At 43.0% G+C, this 20,204-nt stretch overlaps 1 protein-coding gene across 3 annotated transcripts in view; it reads right to left on the bottom strand.

Moving 5' to 3' along the window:
• Positions 1–20,204, bottom strand: part of LOC115470217 (erlin-1-like) — a 129,796-nt gene that overhangs the window by 5,221 nt on the left and 104,371 nt on the right. For all 3 annotated transcript variants that reach the window (XM_030203197.1, XM_030203199.1, XM_030203198.1), the window contains 3 exons: positions 11,806–11,864; positions 11,339–11,430; positions 929–1,018 (listed from right to left, as the gene is read on the bottom strand). In XM_030203197.1, the coding sequence (XP_030059057.1) occupies positions 929–1,018; positions 11,339–11,430; positions 11,806–11,864 (241 nt within the window). The remainder of the gene's footprint in view (positions 1–928; positions 1,019–11,338; positions 11,431–11,805; positions 11,865–20,204) is intronic.

The following is a 20,204-nucleotide window of genomic DNA, read 5'->3' on the forward strand; positions in this document are numbered from 1 at the left end:
CATGCACCTGGATTACTTCTTTAGCATGAACCAAGGGAGGGCTCCTGAACTGATATCACCTGAGTGTGACACCTAGGCCCATAAAATCAAGCATGGACTGCAGCACATGGCTGCAGATGAGTGTCCAAAGGGGCATGCCACTTAGGAGCACTAGCGGTGTGAGTACTACTCATTTGCACTGGGCAAGAAGTTAGTTAAAACCAAGAATGTTAGTACTCCTGTTCCAACCTTGAGTAGGCCGACAGATAAGTTTTGAGTCTTGGTGCATTCTGGCCCAAGTCATCAGTTGAGTTCTTCTCCAGAAGGACCATTAGTTAGCTCAACTGAAAGGACACTGCTCTTTCCACTAGGGATTTCCTTAGTGTTTGTAACCACTTCTCATACACGAACTGGTATCAAAGGCAGGTGTAGATATCGATCCCTCACTTGAAAGGATAGTCTTATGTTACTCTTCCAAAATCAATTACTTGCTCTCTGCCTGAAACTTCTACGTTGGTGAATATTAACGAATCAAAAGACTACCTTACAAGACATTTGGGTACTGGTTACGAGAACCGAGTGTTATAAGTGGGATACTTGGACAACTCTGCAGCCTTACTCAGGATACAGTATCTAAGTTGGAGGATTTGGACTCCTCTAAATAATCCCTTATGGAATATGCCTAATTTATAGATACCTACATTATTAACTATCAGTTTTTTTGTTTGTTTGTTTTTGCTTTTATTGCACTTCTAGTTCTCTATGATGTGGACTAAGATACCCTGTCAATTTTGTGGTTTTTGTTTATTGTAATTTTTTTGGAATGGGTTGTTTTCTTAGACGTTTTTTGGACTGTATATTTCAAAACTATTAATAAAAACAGTGTTTGTAATGTTGAAATAAAAGGATTCAGGATTTAAACAAAATGTTTTAGCATGCTCTTTCATACCTTCAATTTCAGAAATCCTCTTTTCAGTTTCTTTCTCCATAATCTTTTGTTGATACTGAATTGTAGCCACCTGAGCAACTTTCTCTGCCTCTGTAAACATGAGTTATGTTGTGTTATATACTTATGCAATCCCAGGTTCCGCAATGTACAGCAAAACTAAGTATATATGCCAAGAAAATATTCCCCAAAAACACAACAACTCTAAATGCTGACAAATTAGATACACATCTAATATAGGCTACTTGAATCACTATTTGGCTAAATGGGACCCTCTGTTTCACAGTGATAACCTGCTTTGTAGATATGTCAGTGAGGTACTTCCTTCTCATCTCTTCATTTATAAAACTAGTAAAAAAGGCCCGTTTCTCAAACCAATCAAATTGACACTAGCAAGGTTATCATCTAATGGCAATTATGTTTTTAAGGGAACTGTTAGGAAGAATGTGCTGTGATGATAAAGAATAATTGGGAAGGGTGTATAATGAGTAATACGGATCAGGGGTATGACATGTGGATTGTTTTCTTTTTTTTTTTTAATCTTTGTGTTTTGTTTTAATTTTTATTTATAGTACATTTCCAAAAAGCTAAAGAGTACGCAGAAATTTAAATTTTTTTATTAGAAATATAATGCTTGTTTACATTTGCAAGATTTCTTTATAAACAATATTTTTAGTGAAAACTTTGTTACATTGAGGGAAAAGCTTTTCTTGTTCAGAACCATCTATGACTTTTACAATTGCATCAGAAGAGTTTCGAACTCTTGAAAATGCTACATAAAGTTGCCCATGTGTAAACACTGGTTCTGGGAGGAAAATGCCAGCTTTTTCAAATGTTTGTCCTTGTGACTTGTTAATTGTCATTGCAAAAGCCAATTTCACAGGAAATTGTTTTTGACGTTAATGTAAATGGGAGGTCAGTGTTAAATGGTGTTAGTTCAATACGTGGGATAAAAACAGTACTCCCTGCAGTTGACTCAGTGATTACTTGACTAATAATGAGGTTAGTTTTCAAGTCTTTCACTATTAAGCGAGTTCCGTTACATAAACCTCGCTTGGTATTTAAATTCCTGAGTAGGATAATTATGGCTCCAATTTTTAAATGCAATTTATGGCAAGGCATGCCAGTTGGAGTTTGTCTATGAAGGAATTCTACAGGATATAACTGATGTTCCTCATCATTGGAGTCATGAATGGAGTCCGAACTTAAGTAAGTAATTGTCTCACCTTCTAAAATATTTAGAACAGCCTCATTTATCTTGTCAACATGTGCATTTTTTGGGCAAAGCCTTTTTAGCAAAGTTGTAAACAGTATCTGCAGTAATTTTTTCTCCAAAAATGGCATTAACTATATGGCCGGCACAAATGTGCTTCTGTGGGATTTTGATAATATCTTTATCAATAGATCAGAAATAAGCAAACGTGCTAGCTGACAGTGTATATAAGTGAAAACATTCAAGCATTACTATGACAGTCTGACAGGGTGGGAGGAGGGGGGTGGGTAGGAAGTATGCATGGGGACATCAAAGCATATCATTGATATTCTAACAGGATGGGTGTGGATAGGTGAGGGGAGGGTGATCAACAGAGACATACAGCTTTATGGTTTATAATGGGCTAGGAACCCCAGATCCAGAGCTTGAGAAACCGAAGGGAAGGCCGAAGGCGCGCAACACGCGCTTCTTCGCTACCGGCGCTGCACGCTGCTTTAACCCCGAGGAACGGCAGGCTTTTAAAATTTCACAGGAGAGGGGTTCCTGGTGATGGGAGGGAGGGAGGATGGGCGGGCGGCCTGATACTTGTTGGGTTGGAGGGAGGGCGGGAGGCAGACCTGGTGCTGGGTGGGAGGCTTGGTGCTGCTGGGTGGGAGGGCGGCCTGATGTTGGGTGTTGGGTAGGAGGGCGGCAGGCCTGGTGCTGGGAGGGAGGCCGGCAGGCCTGGTGCTGGGTGGCAAGGAGGGCTGGTGGTGGGAGGGAGGCTGCCTGCCTGGTGCTGGGAGGGAGGGCGGCAGGCCTGGTGCTGGGTGGGAGGGAGGCCTGATGTTGGGTGCTGGGTGGGAGGGAGGGCGGGCGGCTGCCTGCTGGGTGCTGGGAGGGAGGGCGGCCTGGTGCTGGGAGGGAGGGCGGCAGGCCTGGTGCTGGGTGGTGCTGGGAGGGAGGGAGGCCCGCTACTGGGTGCTTCTGCTGGGTGGGTGGGAGGCTGCCTGCCTGCTGGGTGCTGGGAGGGAGGGCAGGGGGGAGAGGAGGGTGGCTGGAGGGAAGAGGAGGGTGGCTGGACATGGGTGGCTGGAGGGGAGAGGAGGGTTGCTGGACATGGATGGAGGGCAAGAAATGAAGAAGAAAGGAGGAAAGTAAAGAAATAAATGGAAAGGAAGACCTGGAAACGGAGTTAAGAGAACAGATAGCAGCAGAATCAGAGACTGGACCAATATGGATAGAAAAACAAAATCACCAGACAACAAAGGTAGGAAAAAATCATTTTATATTCATTTTAGTGTTTAGAATATGTCCAATTTGAGAATTTACATCTGCTGGCTTATTTTGCACTGGGTATACTGGAGCTGTAACAGCTTACAGAAATGATTTATAATGAAAAAAAAATCATGTTATTTTTTTCCTCCTATACTAGTATAATATTATCAGTGATGTCTGTTTATATGCGCCATGGCTGGTGTAGGGGGTGTGGCTATCATAGGGGTGGAATCATATGTGGTAACCCCGCCCATAATGAGTACCAGCACTTTGCGATAAATAATTCGATTTTGGGTTGCTGTTTGGGCACTCAGTCTCTGAAAGGTTCGCCATCACTGGTCTAGGAAGAAGCACGTGTGGGTTATGTTTTTTGTATTGCAGGCAGAAAGTATAGTATGAAATGCTTCCCTTTACTCATTATTTAGTTTTTCTACCATTTGTTCAGCTTTCTGCTTTTAATCTCCAACACTGAAGGCAAGTTTAGGATCTTCTATTCTGTGGATGACTGTTGGTAAACCAAAGTGTTCAAGTTTTTTGCCATGTGTAGTCAGAACGGCTTGGATTTTCTGAAGGCACAATTGTTCACAAATCGAGCAAACACCTTTGCAACCATGGATGTGTTGAAAATCTTGTGTCATATTAAGTTAGTATTTTTGGAAAATTTGGAAAGCATTTGATGGTACGGCAAAAACACAAATGTATGCAAAAAGGTGTCTGATTTGCTGTGGCATGCTGCATGTGACTGCATCGTCTAAGGTGTTCTCCCACAGAGCTTCATCGTCAATGAGCCCCATTTTCTTGGCTGCATCTTGAAATGTATTATAAAGAACACATGCAACTGTTTTTAAGTCTTCAAAGGACTTAGCCCCTGATTTGTGTAGTAGAATTAGCCTTAAACAGTAACGCTCAGGGTCCGCTGAAAAATGAACTGCATACATTCTCCCAATTGTTTTGTCATGTCCTGATTTTCTACGTTTCCACTTTCGTTCTCTTTTGTTGAAAGTATAGTACATAGGAATATCTACATACAAAATGGTCTTCGGAGGATTGTCTTCTGCATTAAGTTTAAACCACGCTGTTAAAGTGGTGTCCCTGGTTCTGGCTCTTTGTACTGCAGCCTCAACTTCGTTAGGGTGAAAAACAATGCTTTGTTGATCTGGTAAGTGTACTTCCAATCTCTGGATAGTATATGATTGGTGATGCATTTCAAAACCGTTTAATCACCATGCAGCTTCAGGAGCACAAACATATCTAGAGTCAGTAAACGTTTTAATTTCATCATGTTGTAAAGTTTGGTGCTCTGTAATAACCACATTGGCACAATCGTGTCCTTTATAGATATATTTAAAGAGGTACTTGACACTTTTAATAGATGCACATACTTCCACATTTATATGGGAATTGTACTTTAAAAGTAAGTAAAGGTTATAAGGGACTACCCAACTGTTACTAATGAATTTTCCATTTAAGAGTGTACAGACGCCGTTATCCCTTCTGCGGTATTTAGGATATCCGTCACAGTTCTCAATAGTTTCATTTTGGAATGGTTTTGGAAACTGTTTAGAGCACTTCCCATAAAGCATGCAGGGATAATTTAAGTTATGGTCACTGCACAGGCCATGTATCAGATGTTTAGCAACTATTGCATGGAGATGTGGAAAGCTGTTTATTTCAGGAATTTCAATGTCAATTATTTCCTTTCGTTTCAGCTTGTGTTCCTCTTTCATGATAATTAATATATAAGCGTCAATGACATGAATTTTTGCAAGAGGGACACCAAGTACATGTTTTTTGCATATATCGTGTAGTAACTCTTAGTTTTAAATGAAACACCCTTGCCAATAAGTCAGGTTGAAACTCTGGTGCCTGACCTTTTTTTAGATTTTGAGTAATTTCTTGCCACCTTGGGTTGCAGGTCATAGTAATGAACAGATCTGGATTGTCATATTTGCGAACTATTGCCATTGCATCCTGAAAATTTTGATGCGTATTTCTTGGGCTGCCAGCAAATGATGATGGTAAAATAAATGCCTGGCCAGGTGCAAATCCTCCATTTGCAGCTTCATTTGCAAGGTGGTCCATTAACCCAGAATATTTTTCAACTCTTAACAGTTTTTGATCTGTCGAATATAATTAAGTCTGTTTGCCTCTGTTTTAATATATGCTTCCACAAAATATTGTTGCGTTAGTTTTCCTGCACTAAGAAAAGGATTGAATTCATCTCTTATTGCCAAACGGTACCCATAGTACTGCATTTGCGTAACTCTTAGTCTTGGGTTGTTTGATTTGCGACTGAGGTGCATTATACATTTTGGTTGTTTAGACAAAGGAATATGTATCCCCCAGCTCTGATCTCCATATGGAAAGAGTAATGGATATACCATTGGTTCTAGATTGGGGTCCAACACACTGATTATCTCAGTTTTGTTTTCTTCATTTGGCTTGTTTTGGCAATATATTATCAGATCTCTATGTAAGGGAGGTTCCCCATCTGTATTTTGAAAATTGAAAGCCACCTCATTGGCTCTAGGGGCATTGCTTCATCTTGAATTGTTTTTGCGATCTTGAACAATGGCCACTGAAACTGTTGGAGGTTCTATTCTTCTTCATTGTGCTTCACATATGCATTTATTTTCTACTTCATACAGCATCTTGCATGCATCTGCAAATGGATTTTCCCGTGCCATAAAATCGCTTAATTGTCACATTAATGTATGGTTGATGTGTGCATTTGTTGAGATTCATAGTCTCTGAATGGCTGCTTCATCAGGATCAAGAATATATAATTGAGCAAATTGTCTTTGATTATCATTTTGAGGATGTAGTGCTGCTGTTCTATGGTAAACAGTACCATTAATTTGAAAACAATAAGGGCCATATCCCAATAAGGGTGGTGGTGCAATGTTAGCTCCCATGGAGGCAAAAGCTAAGGAACCTAATGGACCTAATGTTTTGTACAAAATTCTTTGAATATTCATGTTCCCCAGAGAGAAGCTATCGTAGTAATTCATTGTACCTAATTCCTGGAAGTTGTACTTTGCCCTTACTACAACATTGTGTAAATAGGTTGTCAGGTGTTTCATTGTAAAAATGTTTGGCATTGCAAAATATAGACTACGTTCACTGGACCACAACTATAGTATTGAGTTTCTCTCTCATTGATATAGTCTCTTATTGCAATTCCAGTGGTTGGAGTTCTGCACTGTGCTGTCACTGTATCTGTTCTTCTTGCTTTATTTTGTGCTGTCACGGTTTTTTTTTCTTTTGTTTCAGATTTCCAATCGTTTTGCGTTTGAAATCTGTTATATTTTGTGTAGTTGTTCTTCGTTGCTTGTCTGTCATTTCTGCAAGTCTTTTCCACCCTAAATCTTTTTGTCTGTCTTGTTGTTTGTCTCTGTTTCTCTGTCATTTGTTTAATTCTTTCATGTTCTAAATATGTTCTCCTTTTTCTATTTGTTGCTCTTTCTTCTTCTGTAATTTTTCCAAATCTTTTGTGTTGTATAGCAGTGTGCCTTGTTCTGTGTGTTTGTCTCTGTTCGTCCGTCATTTCAGCAATTCTGTGCCTTTCTGAATTGGCGTTTCTTTGTCGGTTACTTGCACTTTCCTCATCAGTCATCTTTTGTATCCTGGACCTTTTTCTTGCAGTGGCTTTTTGACTTTCATGTGCCTTTTCGTCTTCACTTAGAGCTGCATGCCTTTTTCATTGTGCTTCAGCTCTTTTTCTTTTAACTTCAGCCTGCTCCTCAGCAGTTAGTGTTCTTTTTCTAGTCATGTGATGTTCACCACGTTGGAATGTGTGTCTGATTGTTGATTTGTGAGCTACAGTACGTTGGACTGTGCGCCTCTGCTGCTCCTCGGTGCCCTGCCTTCCCCTCCATGTGCTGCAATTCTTCCCTACACTCTCATCCTCTCTGATGCAATCCATGTGCAGAGATTCTCCTATGATGTTCCCTCCCCTCCAGTGATTATGGCCTTTACATGATGTGCACCGATTCTCTTATGTTCTCCCCTCCCCTTGCCTCCCATATCCTGCAATTCGTGTGTGAGAGAGAGACAGAGAGTGAGTGAGTGTGTGTGAGACAGAAAGACAGTGAGTGTGACACAGTAAGAGAGAGTGTGTCTGTGAGAGAGAGAGAGTGTGTGTGTAAGAGAGAGACAGAGAGAGTGTGTGTGTGGGAGAGACAGAGAGTGTGTGTGTGTGGGAGAGGCAGAGAGTGTGTGTGTGGGGGGAGGAGAGGCAGAGAGTGTGTGTGTGTGTGTGTGAAAGAGAGCGAGAGAAGCTGAGTATGAGAAAGTGTGTGTGAGAGTGAGTGTGAGGGAGAGTATGAGAAAGTGAATGTGAGAGTGAGTGTGTGAGAGTGTGAGAGAGAGCGAGTACATAAGTACATAAGTAATGCCACACTGGGAAAAGACCAAGGGTCCATCGAGCCCAGCATCCTGTCCATGACAGCGGCCAATCCAGGCCAAGGGCACCTGGCAAGCTTCCCAAAAACGTACAAACATTCTATGCATGCTATTCCTGGAATTGTGGATTTTTCCCAAGTCCATTTAGTAGTGGTTTATGAACTTGTCCTTTAGGAAACCGTCTAACCCCTTTTAAAACTCTGCTAAGCTAACCGCCTTCACCACGTTCTCCGGCAACGAATTCCAGAGTTTAAATTATGCGTTGGGTGAAGAAAAATTCTCTCAGATTTGTTTTAAATTTACTACACTGTAGTTTCATGCATGCCCCCTGGTCCTAGTATTTTTGGAAAGCGTGAACAGACGCTTCACATTCACCTGTTCCACTCCACTCAATATTTTATATACCTCTATCATGTCTCCCCTCAGCCGTCTCTTCTCCAAGCTGAAAAGCCCTAGCCTCTTTAGTCTTTCTTCATAGGGAAGTCATCTCATCCCCACTATCATTTTAGTCGCCCTTCGTTGCACCTTTTCCAATTCTACTATACCTTTCTTGAGATGCGACGACCATCTATTAGATTGTAAGCTCTTTGAGCAGGGACTGTCTTTCTTCTATGTTTGTGCAGCGCTGCGTACGCCTTGTAGTGCTATAGAAATGCTAAATAGTAGTAGTAGTAGTAGAATTGAACACAATATTCAAGGTGCACACCATGGAGCGCTACAACGGCATTATAACATCCTCACACCTGTTTTCCATACCTTTCCTAATAATACCCAACATTTTATTCGCTTTCCTAGCCGCAGAAGCACACTGAGCAGAAGGTTTCAGTGTATTATCGACGACGACACCCAGATCCCTTTCTTGGTCCGCAACTCCTAACGTGGAACCTTGCATGATGTAGCTATAATTCGGGTTCTTTTTTTCCCACATGCATCACCTTGCACTTGCTCACATTAAACATCATCTGCCATTTAACCGCCCAGTCTCCCAGTCTCGTAAGGTCCTTCTGTAATTTTTCACAATCCTGTCGCGAGTTAACGACTTTGAATAACTTTGTGTCATCAGCAAATTTAATTACCTCGCTAGTTATTCCCATCTCTAAATCATTTATAAATATATTAAAAAGCAGCGGTCCTAGCACAGACCCCTGAGGAACCCCACTAACTACCCTTCTCCATTGTGAATACTGCCTATTTAACCCCACTCTCTGTTTCCTATCCTTCAACCAGTTTTTAATCCACAATAGGACATTTCCTCCTATCCCATGACCCTCCAATTTCCTCTGTAGCCTTTCATTAGATACCTTGTCAAACGCCTTTTGAAAATCCAGATACACAATATCAACCGCCCTTTGTCCACATGTTTGTTTACTCCTTCAAAGAATTGAAGTAAATTGGTCAGGCAAGATTTCCCCACACAAAAGCCGTGCTGACTTGGTCTCAGTAATCCATGTCCTCGAATGTGCTCTGTAATTTTGTTTTTGATAATAGCCTCTACCATTTTCCCCGGCACCGACGTCAGATTCACCGGTCTATAATTTCCCAGATCTCCCCTGGAACCTTTTTTTAAAAATCGGAGTTACATTGGCCACCCTCCAATCTTCCGATACCACGCTCGATTTTAAGGATAAATTGCATATCACTAACAGTAGTTCCGCAAACTCATTTTTCAGTTCTATCAGTACTCTAGGATGAATACCATCTGGTCCAGGAGATTTGCTACTCTTCAGTTTGCTGAACTGCCCCATTACATCCTCCAGGTTTACCGTGAAGTCAGTAAGTTTCTCAGACTCGTCCGCTTGAAATACCATTTCCAACACCGGTATCCCACCCAAATCTTCCTCGGTGAAGAACGACGCAAAGAATTCATTCAATCTCTCCGCTACGTCTTTATCTTCCTTGATCGCCCCTTTTACCCCTTGGTCATCCAGCGGCCCAACCGATTTTTTTGCCGGCTTCCTGTTTTTAATATACCGAAAAAAGTTTTTGCTATGTTTTTTTTCGTAATCCCTCTTGGCCTTCTTTATCTGCGCCTTGCATTTGCTTTGACACTCCTTATGTTGCTTCTTGTTATTTTCAGACGGTTCCTTCTTCCATTTTCTGAAGGCGTTTCTTTTGGACTTCCGTCTTTCTTTTCTAATTCGCAGAATATGTTTGGTCTGGGCCTCCAGGATGGTATTTTTGAAAAGCGTCCACGCCTGTTGTACAGTTTTTACCCTCTCAGTTGCCCCCCTAAGTTGTTTTTTTTTTTTTTTTACTGCTCTTCTCTGTTCCGCCCTCTGTCATAACGTCTTTTTGCGAGTGCGGGGCAGTGAGGGGGAATGTAGCATTGTAGGCTGCTGTCCTTCGCCTCTCAGTGTCACGCCACTGCTTACTGCATTCACCCGTTTCACGCCACCCTGCTACCTAAATTGTACCTCGGGGTTCCATCGCTGTCTGCCTGTTTTCGTAACATCCCCTAACATCAGTTCAGCTTGCCTCCAGCATTCCCTTCCCTCTCACTGTTCCGCCCTCTGACGTCATTACGTTTTGACGTGAGGGCGGGGCAGTGAGGGGGAACGGAACGCTGGAGGCTGGCTGACGTCATTTGATGTTACAAACCCAGGCATCCAGACAGCGATGGAATGGAGGTGCAAATTATTATATAGGATATTTGTTCAAGCAGTTAGTGGCATGTCAGTAATTTTTCTAAACCTGGTTACTTGGCTTATATCAAACAGTACTTTCAAAACAATAATAATATTTTCAATGTTAAATAACTAACCTTTTAAAACTCTGTTCAATCCTTCACAAACATGAACAATTATATTATTGAACATACTGAACAGATTGTTGCTACTATACTCCCACGGATGCAACCTAAGAAAAGATGCGTGGGGGAACCAGTCATTCAAGTTTAACTGCAGTACTATGTGGCAGAAGACAAGAGTCAGATCTCCAACTTGATAATGAAGTGGGACTTGGACATTAAAAGGAGCCTATGTAAGAAGTCCAAAAAAGCTACTTATTATAAGAAAATATATATAGGTATTTACCTTTTTAAGACTCCCAAAACCAGTCCTAGAAGCATGTAAATACCCCCACACAAACGTACATCTGCTCTGAAAAATGTGTGCGTGTATCCTAAGTGTATGTATTCGCGCATTTCTATTTAAAAATTTGAGTACACTGCACCTTCACCTGTGCTATCCAAAGTATAACCCCCAGGAATACCTAGGCACAGATATTATAAAAATTGGTGCACTCGTTCTGTGCGCCTGCTTTTTACATGTATACACAGCTGTGTGATTTCATAAAAGCCCTTTCTCTGGTTGCAAAAGAAGACTTTACATGCAGAAAAAGCTTTATAATGCTACTCCTTAAGTGTTGTAAGGATGAGGTAGGAGAAACTGAATAGACTCCTTCCAGCCCTTGACGGCCTACTGTAAGTAATTAAGGGAATGCTGGGGAGAGAAAAGAGAGCAAAAGACAAGAAGATATAGATGTTGAAGAGCTCCTAGTCCAAGTTGGCACCTTTAATACACAATCAGGCTTTAAAATACCTATAATAGCCCTCTTCCTTTCTGTCTCTGCTTCCTTCTCCACTACTTTCTGCCTCTGCGCAGCAATAAGGAGTTTGGTCTTTTCACCTTCCCTTCAAGAAAAAAAAATGAACTCAAATTGGAAGCAGTACTTAAAAAGAGCCGATGTATTATACATATGTTTAACCTTACTAAAAGGGTGAAATTAAGGGCCCTGTTTACTAAGGTGCGCTAGCATTTTTAGCACATGCTAAAAATTAGTGCACGCTAACAATGTGAATGCCCATAGGAATATTATGGACATCTACATGGTTAGCACGAGCTAATGCTTAGCGCGAGCTAAAAATGCTAACTCGCTTCTAGCGCAGCTTAGTAAATTGGGTTCTAAATCTTTACAAAAGCTCATTAAATTTGTATAATTATTTTTAATATATTAAAAGAACTAGCCACCTCAAAAACAAACAAAAGCAATCCTTAAAAATACTTACATTAATTCAAAATTTCTTCGTATTGCTTCTGGGATTTTGGGCTTGGTAACACGCACAGCCTATTAAAAAAAAAAAAGGCATTAAAAAAAAATCCTAATCCTCTGGAGATACAGGCCCATGATCAATGCATTTGATCATGGGCCTTAGCCGAGGATTGAGTGGCAGAGCAGGTGGCGGGAGGCGGGGATAGTGCTGGGCAGACTTATACGGTCTGTGCCAGAGCCGGTGGTGGGAGGCGGGACTGGTGGTTGGGAGGCGGGGATAGTGCTGGGCAGACTTATACGGTCTGTGCCAGAACCGGTGGTGGGAAGCGGGGCAGACTTACACAGTCTGTGCCCTGAAGAGGACAGGTACAAATCAAGGTAAGGTATACACACAAAAAAGTAGCACATTTGTCCAAAGACTGCTTCTCTGACATTGTAAACCCTATACATTTCAAAATTATACACATTCTGTATTCTAGGTAAAATACTATCCGATATATATAGTCAACATGGGTGCTATCATCAGGGTGCACAGTACCTGGCAACAGCACAAACATTTAAGAAATCCTGATTCTTAAATGTTTGTGCTATTTAATTTTGTGAAGAACAAAATTAAAATATATAGCTGATTAAAAACACCAGAGATGCACAGAACAGTAATGTATCTTATGTCAGGCTATCTTACATAAAAATAAGGGTTAATTGTAGAATTAACATACACAATCCTAACCATTTTGGCCTGAGCCAACACAACCCAGGTGTATGAAGTGTCACATAATGAAGAAAGCCTCGCTAATGGGATCAGCTTCAGAGAAGATTTCCCTGGAGGTGTCCCACCTGAAAGAATGTAGGAGTAAAGACTGGGAAAGCAAAGTCTGGCTTCCAAAGCATGTGTGGTCATCTAAGGAGTCAAGGAAATTGGAGTGGAGCAGTAGTTTTAAAAGTATACTGCTCACAGTACTGTAGATTCACTTCTTCACTAAGGGCCCTGTTTACTAAGCTGCGCTAGAGGCGCATTAGTGCTTTTAGTGCACGCTAACAATTAGCGGGTGCTGTGTAGGCACCTACACAGTTAGCGTGCGCTAATTTTGTGCATGCGCTAAAAATGCTAGTGCACCTTAGTAAACAGAGCCCTAAGTGAAACTACAAGAGGGCATTCACTTTTCTATAACAGCTTTAACATAAAACATGCACCACCTGCTGGCCAAACTAAAGAAATGCACTTCAAGAGTTAATAAAGGAAATTTTACAGGTTTAACACACACAGGGGGTCCTTTTACTAAAGATTAGTTTGAGTTATCTGCAGCAGGGCCCACAGAAATAAAATGGGCCCAGCTGTAGATAACTCGAGCTAATCTTTAGTAAAAGACCCTCACTGTTTCTTCACATGAACTAATACATTTTTCAATTAGCTTTCAGAGGCCAAAACCTCCTTCCTCAGGTCAATACAGTATACTGCTGTTACAGTATCCTGTCCTGACCCAAAGATGGCGGTATGGCGATTTTGGTCTCTGAAAGTTAGGCAAAAATGTATTACAATTAGTCCAATAAAAAGATCACCTTATTTTCATTTTCTATTTATTACAACAGCTACAATACTACTTTATTCTAAAGCAAAAAAAAAAAAAAAAAACATTTCTACCTTTGTCATCTCTGGTTTCTGCTTTCCTCATCTCTTCACTTTCTCCCTTCCATCCAGTATCTGCTCTCTTTCTCTGCCCCTTTCATCCACTGTCTGCTCTTTCTTCCATCCTGCGTCTGCCCTCTCCCCCTTTCCATATGGTGTCTGTCCACTTTTTCTGCCCCTTCTATCCACTGCCTGCCCTTTCTTTCCCTTCCATCCAGCCTGTGCCCCCTCTCTCCTTTTTTACATGATACATTCCAGCATCTCTCTCTCTTCATCTTTATCTCTCTCCTCTCTCTGTCCCCCATCCATATCCATCTTCTGCTTTCCAGTACCTCCTATTTGACTTTTTTCTTTCTTCAAGTCCACAGTCATTCCCTCTAGCTCTCCTGTCCATAACCTCCCCTCTGTGTCCCTGTCCCTAATCCCCCCATGTCCAGAATCTGCCCTCTGTGTTCCCCATCTGTCCCATGTTAAGCATCTGCCCTCTGTTTCTCATTCCCATGTTCCTCCCTCTCTCCTGCACTCCCACCCCAAGTCCAGTATCTTTCTCTGTTCCATAGTACTGCATCTCATTCTCCTCCTCTCCAGATCCAGCTTTTTCCCCAGTCTCCCCTCCCTCATGTGTCCCACTTTTCTCTCCCGTCCCCCCTCTTCCCCAACTCTTCATTCTTGCTCTTGCTTCCTCCTTTCCCTTTGGTCTAGCATCACTCTCCCCCCCTTTCTCCACCCCCCTTTTCCCATTCCCCTGTAGTCTCTCATTGCTTTCTTTCCTCTCTCCACCACCCTTTCCCCCTCCCCTGAGGCATGGCATCGCACTCCCTCCTCTCACCACCCCCTCCTTCCCTTAGGTCTCGCATCGCATCCTCTTCTCTCCACCCCCCTTTCGCTATAGTCTGGCTGGCATTGCTGTTCCTCCTCTCTCCACCCCCGTCCCGCTCCACTCCTCTCCTGCAGGCCTCCAAGCTTCCAGGCCCAACAGCAGTGTCAGCGATGTAAATGCTGCCTTCGGCCTGCCCCAGAAGCCTCCTTTATACAGCTTCCCACGTAGCTGGGACGCTGTACAGAGAAGGCTTCTGGGGCTGGCCAAAGGCAGCACTTACATCACTGACACTGCCAGAGGTAAAGACCTGCAGAGCGGGGCAGGCGTAGATAGAGGAGGGGGAGAGCGATACCGCACTAGTTGGGGGGGGGGGGGAGACGTCCATGGCAGCACCCCCTAATGACCTGCACCCGCCCGCACCACCCTCAGAATGGCACTGTCTCAAGTACTGCATCAGAACTACTGCTTTGTATTTTATTTCTCAAATGTGGATGAAATGCTTTGTAGGCAGATACCCAAGGACTTAAATTTACAGTGAGGAAAAATTAATTCTTACCTCACAATTTTCTTTCCATTAGTCCCAACAGATCAATCCAGAGACTTGTGGGTTGTGTCCCTCTACCAGCAGGTGGAGATAGAGAGAACCTCCGAGGTTTGCTATATGTGGGCCTGTGCAGCTAGCTGAACCTCAGTGTGAACGATACCAAAGCAGTGGAATGGAAACAACAGAAAACTCTCCTGACATTTTCAGACCAATTGCCCAACATACTTCCACCACTTCTATATTTATTTATTTTATTATCAAACGAAGGAACACTAAGAATGGAACCCGACAAAAAGTAACCAACCGCAACAAAACCGCACACAGTAAACCCAGGGGGGGCCTCTGGATTGATCTGTTGGGACTAATGGAAAGAAAATTATCAGGTAAGAATTAATTTTTCCTTCCAAAGCATCCCACAGACTTGTGGGATGTACCCAAGTAGTCCTCAAGTAGGGCAGAATACCCCCAACCCGGCAGAAATCACTGACGAGCCAAACACCGCATCTTGATAAGCTGCCACATCCACCCAATGACGAGTGAATGTATGGACCGAAGCCCATGTAGCTGCCCTGCAGATATCTTTCAGAGAAACCAAACGGGACTCCGCTCATTCTGCCTCGCCTCACCCTATGCTTGGAACAACCTTCCCAAGCCCATACGCCAAGCCCCCTCCCTGCCCATCTTCAAGTCCTTGCTTAAAGCCCACCTCTTCAATGCTGCGTTCGGCACCTAACTCTTTCAGGAAATCCAGACTGCCCCAATTTGACTGCCCCTATCAGACTGACTGTTCACGTGTCCTTTAGATTGTAAGCTCTTTGAGGAGGGACTGTCCTTCTATGTTAAATTGTACAGCGCTGTGTAACCCTAGTAGCGCATTAGAAATGTTAAGTAGTAGTAGTAGTAGTAAGCTTGAGCTCGCGTAGAATGAGCACAGACTTGCTTGCCCAATGCCATATATGCCAAAGAGAAGGCCTCCCACAACCAACGGGCTATGGTGTCCTTGGACGCCATATGACCCTTCTTACTGCCTCCAAAAAGGATGAAGAGATGGTCAGAAAGATGAAATTCATTTGTCACCTCCAAATACCTGAGAAGAGCCCGTCTCACGTCGAGGCAGCAAAGAGCCCGGAATTGCTCAGGGTAATCTTCCCGGCGGAAAGCCGGAAAATGCAGGGACTGCCCCAAGTGGAAACGAGAAACCACCTTGGGCAAAAATGAAGGAACTGTCCTAAAGCAATACCCCCGCCTCAGTAAAAACGCAGGAAAGGGTCTCTGCAAGAGGCCTGCAACTCTGAAATTCTCCGAGCAGAAGTAATGGCTACTAGGAAAATCGCCTTCAAGGTGAGATCCTTAATCGTAATCCCCGATAAGGGTTCGAAAGGAGGACGCTAAAGCGATTTGAGAACTAGATTAAGGTTCCAGGATGGCAGAACTGGCACGTGAGAAGGGCGCAAATGATTTACGCCCCTCAAAGAAACGAACCACATCTGGGTGGGAGGCGATACACGCCCCCTGAAGCCGGCCTCTAAAACATGCCAGAGCTGCCACCTGCACCTTAAGAGAATTCAAGAGTGATTTTTGTACAACCTCCTGAAGAAACACGAGGATAACAGATACTGAAGTCGAAGTCGCTGAAAATCCCGAACTCACACACCACGAATCGAAGGTACGCCACACCCTAGCATAAGCTATTGAGGTGGATCTTTTCCAAGTCTACAGCATCATAGCGATAACCGTGTCCGGATACCCTTTTCTTCTCAACCTCGCCCTTTCAAGGGCCAGGCCATAAAAACAAAGGGGGAGGGATCCTCCATCATGACTGGCCCCTGCAGCAGGAGACCTTGCTGCTCCAGTAGCAGAAAAGGACGATCGAACAGAAGCCTGATCACATCTGTGTACCAGGGTCATCTGGGCCAATCCGGGGCCACTAGGATCACTCGACTGGGATGACTGGCAATGCGAGTCAGTAACCTGCCCACCATTGGCCACGGGGGAAAGGCATAGAGAAGGCCCCTGGGCCAAGGTTGAAAAAGGGCATCGATGCCTTCTGAGCCCAGCTCTCGTCCCCTGCTGAAGAAACGGGGAACCTTCGCAATGAATGCGGTGGCCATTAAGTCCATCTCTGGCATCCCCCAACGGACAGTTATCTGATCGAAGGCCAGAGTGGACAGCATCCACTTCCCCGGCTCCAACTGGTGGCGACTGAGAAAGTCCGCTTGCACATTCTGTGACCCCGCTATATGAGCCGCTGTCAAAAAAGAGAGATGAGTCTCTGCCCAACGGCAGAAAAGAGCCGCCTCGAGTGCTAGGGGTGCCCCCCTGATGGTTTACGTAGGTGACCGCCGTAACATTGTCTGAAAGAACTCAAACTGGGCAACTGCGGAGAAGAGACAAACTCCCAAAGGGCCAGACAAATCGCCCGTAACTCCAAGCGGCTGATGGACCATGACGCCTCCGTCGAAGTACAAACACCCTGGGCCGTCTGTTGCAGGCAATAAGCCCCCCAGCCAGACAGTGACACATCCGTGGTCACTATCTTCCAGTCCGGGGTTGCCAGAAGAATGCCCGACACCAGATTCTTTTGAATGAACCACCAGCGCATTTATTTATTTATTTTATTGCATTTGTATCCCACATTTTCCCACCTATTTGCAGGCTCAATGTGGCTTACAAAAAACCTGTTATGGCATCGCCATTCCAGGAGACAATACAGTTGGTGTTACAACAAGATCATGGATGATGATAAAACGATCAAAACAAAGTTATAGAGGATGATTATCAGAAAAGGGTGAGGTGGTGTGGTGTGAAGTGGTGTAGTGTAATAGTTAAGCTATGGATTTTTATTGTAGGCTTTGTTGAAGAGATGAGTTTTCAGAGATTTGCGAAAGTTGGTTATTTCATTAATCATTTTCAAGTCAGTTGGCAGAGCATTCCATATCTGCGTGCTCATGTAGAAGAAGCTAGTCACATGTGTTAGTATATATTTTAGTCCTTTGCAGTTGGGGAAGTGCAGATTAAGGAATTTGCGGGCTGATCTTTTAGCATTTCTGGGAGGTAGGTCCACAAGGTCTAACATGTAGCTCGGGGCATCTCCGTGGATGATTTTGTGAACAATCGTGCTGATCTTGAATGCAATTTGCTCTTTAAGTGGGAGCCAGTGAAGGCTTTTCCTTATGGGTTTCACGCTTTCATATTTTGCTTTGCCAAACATGAGTCTGGCTGCGGTATTCTGGGCTGTTTGAAGTTTCTTGATAGTTTGTTCTTTGCAGCCAGCGTATAGTGCGTTGCAGTAGTCCAGGTGACTTAGTACCATTGACTGTACCAGGTTATGGAAAATGGATCTCGGAAAGAATGGTTTTACTCGTTTGAGTTTCCACATGGAGTGGAACATCTTTTTCGTTGTATTCTTCACGTGGGTTTCAAGAGTGAGATTTCGATCAATGGTGACTCCAAGAATTTTCAGATTACTTGTGACTGGAAGAGAGAAGTTTGGTGTGGTTATGTTGGTGAAGTTGTGTTATGTTGTGAGGTAAGTACAAGGCATTGTATTTTTTCTGCGTTAAGTTTAGCTGGAATGCATCAGCCCAGGAGTGCATGATATGGAGGCTTTGATTGATCTCATTGGTGATTTCATTTAGATCATATTTGAACGGGATATAAATCGTGACATCGTCAGCATATATGTAGGGGTTGAGCTTATGATTGGCTAGTAGCTTGGCTAAGGGTATCATCATTAGGTTGAAGAGGGTTGGTGATAGTGGGGAACCTTGTGGGGCTCCGCAGTCAGATGTCCATGGGTCTTAGATGTCCTCGTTAGCTATTACTTGGTATGATCTTGTGGTCAAGAATCCTTTGAACCAGTTGAGAACGTTGCCTCAGACTCCAAAGTATTCAAGAATGTTTAGTAATATTTCATGGTTGACCATGTCGAAGGCGCTGGACATGTCAAATTGTAGGAGGAGTATGTTATTGCCAGTTGCAATTGCTTGTTTAAATGAGTTCATTAAAGTCACTAGTACAGTTTCAGTACTATGGTTCGAGCGGAATCCTGATTGGCACTCGTGTAGAATTGAGTATTTATTTAGGTATTCCGTGAATTGTTTCGTCACACCACCTTCCATGAGTTTGGTTATTAGTGGGATGGATGCTACTGGGTGAAAATTGGTTGTCATTTGTACTTTTCTTTGCATCTTTAGGTAGAGGGGTGAGTAGGATGTTTCCTTTATCCTTAGGGAAGAGGCCGTTTTGTAGCATGTAGTTTAGGTGCCTTGTGAGGTCTGTTTTGAATTGCTGAGGGGCAGATTTTAAAAGGCTAATAGGACAGGTGTCTAGTTTGCATTGTGACTTAGCATATCTTCCAAGCAACTGGGAGATGTTGTCAATCGAGAGTATGTCAAAATTGGTCCATGATCAGTCTGCTGGGCATTCTCCTGGTATTGGGTCTAGACATTCAAGGAGGTGTACGTGGTCTGTTGTGTTGATAGGTATCTTGAGTCATAGCTTTATAATTTTCTCTTTGAAGTAGTTTTCTAGATTGGTTACTGATGGAGTGTCTGTGTTGTTATTGGTAACCGGAGTGGTATTTAGTAGTTTGTTTACGAGTAAGAAGAGTTTATGTTTGTCTTTGTCGTTTGGACTGATTTTATTTTTATAATATGATCTTTTAGTTTGTCTGATGGTGTATTTGTATTTTCTTTGTAGTTGTTTCCAGTCATTGAATGTGGAGTCATCTTGTTTTTTGTTCCAAGCTCTCTCTAATCTTCTGACTTGTGTCTTTAGTTCTTTTAGTTCTTTGTTGAACCATGGTATTGAATTTTTCCTGTGTAAAGTTCTAGTATGAAGCGGTGCTATGTTATCTAGTACGATTCTGCAGCTGTTGTCCCACTCAGAAAGAAACTGGTGTGATTCTGTTGGTGCTGTCCATTCGTCGTTGTAGAATTGTTGCCAGAATAGTACCGGGTCTATTTTGCCTCTCGTGGTATATGTTTGTTGTTCTTGTTTATGTTTTGATTCTCTTATTCGCCATTGAATGGAGAGGTTTGCTCTGTAGTGGTCAGACCATGGTGTGGCTGTCTATTTAGTCCCTATTAGTGTAAGAGTTGGTTCTGATGAGAATTTGTGTGTGATGATATCTACTGTGTGTCCTTTATTGTGGGTAGGTTGCATGTTTGGCCAGTGGAGCTCCCATAATTTGAGGAAGTCTTTGCATTCACATACACTACTTAGGCTAGTATCCTCAAGGTGAAGGTTGATGTCCCCTATTATGAGAAGGTTTTGGGCGGATACACACGTGTTTAATATGAAATCCATGAACTGTGTTTGGGATTCTTGCCAGTTGTTTGGTGGTCTATAAAACAGGATAAGGTTCAGGTGGTCGTGTAAGGTTGGGTGATTGATTCTGACTGAAGCTATTTCCAGTTGGGG

This window comes from Microcaecilia unicolor, chromosome 5 (genome assembly GCF_901765095.1).
Source record: "Microcaecilia unicolor chromosome 5, aMicUni1.1, whole genome shotgun sequence".
Lineage (NCBI taxonomy): Eukaryota > Metazoa > Chordata > Amphibia > Gymnophiona > Siphonopidae > Microcaecilia > Microcaecilia unicolor.